An 8,118-nucleotide genomic window follows, 5' to 3' on the forward strand; every position below is an offset into this window, starting at 1 on the left:
TAATAATATCTGTCATAATAATATTATGACATTTTCATGTGATTCCACTAGTCAGACTCTCATAAGCCCTCAATTATATTGTTCTTTTTCTTTCCAGGCTCTTCCTTCTTTCTTTCCTCAAATCTATCATTATAACCAGAATGTTTCTAAAATAATAATTTGATCATAGTATGCTCTTGGTTCAGAATCGTCAACTCCATACTGCCTGAAGGAAAATATTCAGGCTCTTTAGTATTATATAAAGGCCCTTCATAATCTTGTCTCCATCCTCATTCCTGCCATTCCCCAAGGCTTCAAGTCATAAATAACTACTGGCCAAGCCTTAAATACAATAAGCTCTTTTATATCCATGTAAGTACAATCTAAGTAGCTTATGCTAATCCTAACTTCACAAGCTTCCCAGAAAAACAAGTATCTTCTAGAAAGTAAATACTGTTCAAGATCACAGCCAATGGCATGCATACCAGATCTTTATCCTGGCCACTGTACCTAAAGAAAACATCTGTGTTACTCCTTTGAACATCAACTTAATGTAGAGATAAGGCAGAAAAGGAAGGTCCAGAGAGCTTGAATTGAGCCATTTTGACTGACACCTGACCCGAACCACCCCGAACAAGGAAGTTGCTAGCACGTTACTGGCCCATGACCACCCAAAGATAGATGAATTACTAAACCAGATGCCTTATAAACTGTTTGTGCTCACCATTCTGTGACAGCAGTTTATGATTAAACTTTACAGCCTGATCACAAGACAATGCTGGTCACATATGGCTGGTTTCCAACAGAGTTTCTGACTATTTAAAAACATTACCATTGCCCCACAAGGGGTCCCCTCCTACTTGGAAGAGGACCGCTACACTGTGGAGTAGGATCTGTTGTCTGTCTTTGTCTCAATAAACTTTATGTCGCTAGTTGGCTTTCACTCGAATTCTTTCTGCGCAATGCCAAGAACCTACTTGCTGAGTTCAGGGGCCTTTCCTTCCTTCATTGGGACCCTACCCCTGCATCAAGTGTACCTTGCACAGGCATGTTCCCTTTGTCTTAAAAATCATTGCTAGGATTCTCCTTCGCCAAAATTCTACTCATTCCCTTAAGACAAAGCTGAAATATTAACACTGTGAATCCCACCTGGATTCTATCTTTATCCCAGCTCCCTCCTCTGTGTTCCCATAAAATAATCAATTATTATTGTATTTATCATCACACTGCATCATAATTATTTATTCAGAGTTCTGTTTCCCTAATAGTGATGTGAGGTCCTTAAAGACAGAAACTTAAGCTTAATATTCCTCATCTTTTTATCCCTAACACCTATAGAATGCCTACAATAAAGTAGGTATTGGGGATTTTTTCATAAGGTTTAGATCCTCATATTTTAATAAATCACCCTCCCACCCTCCCACCTTGCCTTATGTCCTGTTCCTCTGCTTAACTGCATGTTCAGATAAATTATAAACTATTCAGAGAAAAAAAACATAGAAATGTTTAACATTTGTAGATGCCAATTTAAAGCTTTCAATTGTAAGGAATTAAAAAATTTAATATATATCGAAATTAAAGTTTCAAAAAATCCAAGTTTTTCATCAAAATCTCATCATACAAAACAGTATTATCTTGGGAAGAAAAGAATATAAATTTTAACAAGTTCAACAATGAATCAATAGTTTAAAAAATATGAATAATTGTTATGTGCTAGCCTTGTATGGGAATCATCCAACAAAACATGAATTTACAATATAGTAAGATAAGTGCCATAACAAGGTATTACAGGAAACACGTAGAAACAATGCCTAACACAGACTTCCAGAGTCAGAGAGGTTCCCAGCAGAAGTGACATCTAAACTGGAATGACAATGGATGAACTGCAGTTATTAATAGCTAAAGAGTAGCTTGGGAGGAGGCTCTGCAGCGAAGAAAGAGGAAATATTTTAGGCAAAAACTATAGAGTACCAAGGCCAGAAAATGAAAGTGGATATATTCAAGTAACTTAAAGAAGTTTAATTATACTATAAGGCAGAATGGAAAATGAGGAGTAGCAAAAGATGCTTTGTGAGATGACAAGTAAAGAGCCACATGGAAGAATTTAGATTTTATCCTAAATGTAATGAGAAGAGATTGAAGGAGTTTATGCAGGTGAGTATGTGGTAGCCCCCCAAAGATGTCCACTTCCTAATCCCTGGAATTTGTGAATATGTTAACTGATAAAAGGAACTTTCCAGATAGGATTCAGTTAAGGATCTTAAGATGGAGAGATTATCCTGGATCATCCCTTGATCGCAGTGTAAACACAAGGATCCTTACAAGAAGGTGGCAGGAGGATCAAAGTCAGAGTGAGAAGATATAAGTACAAAAGCAGAGGTCAGAGTAGAGAAGATGCTATATTGTGGCTTTAAAGGTACAGGAAGGGCCACGAGCCAAGGAATGCAGGTCACCTCTAGAGAACGGAAAGGACAGCAAATAGATTTTACCCTACAGCTTCCAAAAGAAATGGGGACCTGCTGACACATTGATTTTAGTACAGTGAAACTGATTTAAGACCTCCAGAACAGAAGACAATGTGGGCTGGTCATGGTGGCTCATGTCTGTAATCCTAGCACTGGGAAGCCAAGGCAGGAGGATCACTTTAGCTCAGGAGTTCGAGACCAGCCTCAGCAAGATTGAGACCCCGTGTCTACCAAAAATAGAAAAATTTAGCCAATCGTGCTGGTGTACATCTGTAGTCCAGCTACTAAGGATGCTGAGGCAAGAGGATCTCCTGAGCCTAGGAGTTTGAGGTTGCAGTGAGCCATAACAACTCCACTGCACTCTAATTGAGGAGACAAAGCAAGACTGTCTCAAAAAGACAATGTGAAGACACACAGGGAGAACACCATATGACAACAGTGGCAGAGAATGGAGTGACAGACCTGCAAGCCAAGGCATGCCATCGACTGACAGCCATCACCAGAAGATAGGAAGAGGCAAAGAAGAATTCTCCCCTATAGGTTTCAAGAGTGTTCATTGCCCTACCAACAACCTCAATTTCAGCTTTTAGCTTCCAGAACTGTGAGACAAAAATTTTCTTTGTTTTAAACCATGGAGTATGAAGTACTTTTTTACAGCAGCCCTAAGAAACTAATATATCCCATTTGTTGTTAATTACCCAGTCTGGACAAGTCTTCCCTTCTCTGAAAATCACCATGAAGGGAAAGAATTATAAGGTATCTATGAAAAAAAAAATACAGAAAAAATGGAAAAAAATAGCATCCAGAAAATCAAAATATAAAACACCTCTGAAATTACTTACTACAGGATTCAGTAGATTATTTCAGAAAAATAGCTTCCATACAAGAATACAAAATTCACACCTTCACTATCTGCCTTTCAGAAACATGAAAAAAGTAACTAAACCAGTTGTATTTGTAAAACTAATTTGTATTTACAAAATTAGATGATACTCATTTACCTGACTGAAGTCCAAAAAAAAGTTCCTCATCTTGAAGTAGTTCTTGAACACAATCTAATCTCATGTTAATGGTTTCAGTATCAACTAGAGGTTCTAATATGTTAGAACGAAGTCTTCTACTCCCCCCAGCAGTCTTAGTATAATTTAGAACACCAAAGAGAGTGTGATTATTCCTTTGAAAACAGAACACAAGTTAGGGAATTTCATTAAGTATACAAAGCAAAATCCAAGAAATTGCATTTTAACTTCATAATTAAATATTAATAATCCTATAATCTACAGCAGTGATTCTCAAATTTGCATACAAATCACATGGGATTCTAATTGAGTAGGCCTGGGATGAGACATGAGAATCTGTGTTTTGAACAAGCTCCATCCATGTATGTTGTCAGTCAATGAACCACACTTTGACTAACATGGATGGACAATACCCCTTGTACTTAATGACTTTTTTCCGTAGGCCACTTATAATATTAATATTTAGACTAATATTTAGTCTAGACTAATATTAATATTTAAACTAATAAGTTTTCTAGTCCATGATATTCCATCAATAATAGCAAGACATCAATAATATATCCTTGAGGGGTAGAAACTTTTATATTGACAACATTAGTATTTAACATAATCACCTTATACTAATTTAAGAAGTTAGAAAGTAAAAGAATTTCATAATTTCTAAGTGGCTCCTATAAAGAAATAAGCTATTATAAAGAATGTATTTTACTAGACTATTTATTAGACAATTATGATACATGTATAAAAGTTCTTTTTAATATTCAATAAATATTTATTGAGCCCTTATGGTATTCAAAACTCCATACTAAACACTGGACATAAAAAACAGACATGATTCCTACCTTCATGGACCTTATAGTCTAGTGGTTGACTGCCAATAATTTTTTATCAGTTTTACTGGCCATGACTGAAGACAAGAAAGAGTAGGGAGAGATAGACAATAAACACATAATCACGTAAAGAAAGAAAATAATTTCAGGCACAGAAACTGCTAAAAACAACAAAAACAATAGCAATGTATAAAGAATGAGGGTTGCTTTAGTTAGGTTGGTTAAGAAACATCTCTCTGTGTGTTTGACAGTTGAGTTGAGACCTGCATGATAAAAAAGGAGGCAGCGGAGGAAAGATGATGGAATGGAAATCACGACGATTATAACGAGGGTAGCTCATATATACTGAACACTTAGTATGGACCAGGAATTGTGCTAAGCACTTTACATGTATCAACTCGTTTAATTCTAATAACCATGGTATGAGGTAGATGTTATTATTGCCACATTTTACAAAGAAAGGAACTGAACCACAAGGAAATTAAGTAATTTGTCCATGGTTTCCAATTAAGTATCACAGCAGCAATTTAAACATAGAAAGTCTGGCTCCAGAAACAGAAAGATTAAGGTTGGTGAAGCTTTGCAAGCAGGGATAAGAATAGAGGGAGATGAAAGAAGTTGATAGAGGCCAGGACATAGAAGTCCTTGTAGGCCATAGCAAAGAGTCTGGATTCTACTGTACGTGTAACGGAAGCAGGAGAGTTACAAGATCTGGATTAAAAGGATGGCACTCTGGCTACTAGGTTGAGAACAGACTAATTTTAGGAGGGTAAGAAGGCAAAGAGACAAGTTAGGAAGCTATTATGGTAGTTCAGACTAAAGATGCCGGAAGTTTGGGTTAAGGTGGTAGCCTTGGAAATGGTGAGAAGCGATCCAGAATTGGTATATATTCTGAAGGCTGGATCAAGAGGATTTACTTATGGATTCAATCTGGGGTATGAGAGGAGAGGGGAAAAAAATGACTAGTAATATTTAGTCATTAGACTACCAGATTTTTGGCATACTAATTTAAACAAATTTCTAGGGAACTGCTCATATCAACTGGCTGGGGAGGGGGAGTCTCTCACTGCATGCTCAACTTTTTACTTTTTGAGAATTTGGTTTCTGCAGGAACAAAGGATGTGAGGAGCATACACAAACCCACCATTCACTATAGTAATCAATGGATATAACGCTGCACTGAACAGGTGACAACCTATGAAAACATTAGAACTATTCAGATAGTTTAGTAGGTAGAATATCTATCTTTTAACCTGAGATTCTTTGGTTTAAGTCTGTGAAAAGACTTCTTAATTTCATCTTTTCAACCATAATATGAACTCCTGCAGGTCAGATATTCTGTCATTTTAGTCTCTATATTCCTAATATACAGCAGGAATTCAGGCAGTGCTTGACAATGATAATAATGAACAATGATGATATATGAAACATGACAAAGTAAAACTGAATATGAAATACTTTGTAATAATTACCAGGCTTGTCCATAATAATGTAGGATAATATAGAAAGTCAATGACAAAGTAATTTTAACCCATATCCTAACGGATGTGAAGTAGTATCTAACAGTGATTTTGATTTGCATTTCCCTAATGACTAGAGATGTGGAGCATCTTTTCAGGTACTTACTGGCTATTTGTTTATCTACTCTGGAGAAATGTTTATTAAGGTCCTCTGCCTAGTTTTTAATTGGACTGTTTGTTTTTTGTTTTTTATTTTCTAAGAGACATGGTCTCGCTATGTCACCCAGGCTAGAGTGCAGTGGCATGATCATAGCTCACTGCAGCCTCGAACTCCTGGGCTCCAGTGATCCTCCCACCTCAGCCTCCTGAGAAGCTGGGACTACAGGTGCATGCCACCATGCCTGGCTAATGGGTTGTTTGCTTTTTGTTATTTAGTACAAATATCTTATTAAAATTTGATTTTGGTGAAACATCTGAGCAGGTCAGGAACAATAGTACAATATTACAAATGATTAAAAATATGTTTATTCAGGACAAGTGCAGTGGCTCATGCCTGTAATCCTAGCACTTTGGGAGGCCAAGGTGAGAGGACTGCTTGAAGCCAGCGCTTTAAGATCAGCCTGGGCAACATAGTAAGACCTCGTCTCTACAAAACATAAAAAAATTAGCCAGGCATGGTGGCATGCGCCTGTAGTCCCAGCTACTTGGGAGGCTGAGGTGGGGGGATTGCTTGAGCCCAGGAGTTCAAGGATGCAGTGAGCTATGATTGCACCACTGCACTCTAGCCTGGGCAATAGAGCAAGACCCGGTCTCAAAAAAAAAAAATGTTTATTCAATATTTCTCCATCATAAGCCAGAATTGGTGGTGTGCGCCTGCAGTCCCAGCTACTCCAGAGGCTGAGGCCAGAGGATCGCTTGAGCCTAGGAGTTCGAGACCAGCCTGGGCAACATAGTGAGACCCTGTCTCTAAAAACAAAATAATCAAACAATTTAAAGAACTTTAAAGTATTTAGAGAACAATATGACATAAATATACCAACATATTTTGTAAAAAAAAATTAGATGTTCTTACCTACAGTCGTGATTATTAATTAACAATTCAAGGTTTTGGGCTGATGATGAATCTATCATGGCTGTCTGTTCACTACCCTGGAAACAAACCTTCAGCGATTTTGGTGCATAAACTGAATTTTGAATAAATTCAACATATTTTAACAAAGCTGCAACAGCTGCAAGGCAGTAATACCTATAAGGTGAAAAGAGATACATCACTATACATCCTTAGAATAAAAAAATTATTGCTATAAAAGGAAATATTTATTTCACGTTAATTTAAGGAAAATTATAAATATTTGCATGGCATTTCTTAAACTCAAAGGGAAAAGGTACACCAAGTGTTTGTTCCTTACTTTGAAAACTAGGTAAATAACCTCTAAATCATAAAAATTGATACTAATAGACAATTTTTAAAAATCTGACACGTAAAGGGATATTTGACTCCAATAAATCCCATGTTAGAAGACAACTTTCAGTGGTGATGTGTGTCAACTTTTTATGTACCATTCTAAGTATTGAAATAATATTGGGAAAGTCTGAGACTTTAAAGGTAGAATCAAGAGGTCCCAATGTATAGGAAAGTATGTTATGATCTTGGTGAGAATAACCATTGTGATTAACTGAGTAAACAGGTGATACAACCTGGCTGAAAGAAATTATCTATTTAGCATTGTCTAAGAAATATCTGTCCCAAAATATCATTCCATGTCTCATGCTGAATCTTCTAGGGGAAAAGATAGGAAGTAACAGAAACACAGCTTTACCTGTGTTTCACTTCTTTGCCTTCACATTTCTAGTTTACTGTAACCACTTGAGCTTTTCATACCAAAGTAAAGGGAGCAGCAACCCTGAGGGCAATAGATTATGACTAATTTGGAGGAATTCTATATAAATTCATTAGCAATATATGATTTATGTATGATTTATGATTTATGTATAAATTTCAGTTAACTATTTTACTATTTCAATAATTACTAAGTGTGTATTATGAGCCAGGCACTTTTCTGGGTGGTAGAGATATAGCATAGAACAAAATAGACAAAAATCCCTGCCCTTGTGAAACTCACACAAGACATTTACCACTTTTCTTAAGTTATAACTTACTTGGACTGAACCTCCATTAGGACAGTGCTGAATTCTGCTATGCATAACTGTTCAAGGTACCCTAATCCTTTTGTTTCATTGAAGTATTTCCTTTGGATAGTAGTGAAATTAACATTCTGAAAAAAATTTTGATTTCAAAATAAATGTTTAAGTGTCATGAGCTTGTTCAAAACTGCTTTCTTAAACACATGCTGGTACATGGGTA

General features: G+C 36.4%; 1 protein-coding gene across 1 annotated transcript in view; it reads right to left on the minus strand.

Annotated features, from left to right (window-relative positions):
- The window catches only part of MSH4 (mutS homolog 4), a 92,712-nt gene that overhangs the window by 73,094 nt on the left and 11,500 nt on the right, over positions 1–8,118 (minus strand). Inside the window, exons 4-6 of the mRNA XM_012661039.1 lie at positions 7,914–8,043; positions 6,826–6,999; positions 3,446–3,618 (exon numbers count right to left, since the gene is read on the minus strand). Coding sequence (XP_012516493.1) covers positions 3,446–3,618; positions 6,826–6,999; positions 7,914–8,043 — 477 coding nt within the window. The remainder of the gene's footprint in view (positions 1–3,445; positions 3,619–6,825; positions 7,000–7,913; positions 8,044–8,118) is intronic.

Source organism: Propithecus coquereli, unplaced genomic scaffold (genome assembly GCF_000956105.1).
Source record: "Propithecus coquereli isolate 6110/MARCELLA unplaced genomic scaffold, Pcoq_1.0 Scaffold7, whole genome shotgun sequence".
NCBI classification, from domain to species: Eukaryota; Metazoa; Chordata; class Mammalia; order Primates; family Indriidae; genus Propithecus; species Propithecus coquereli.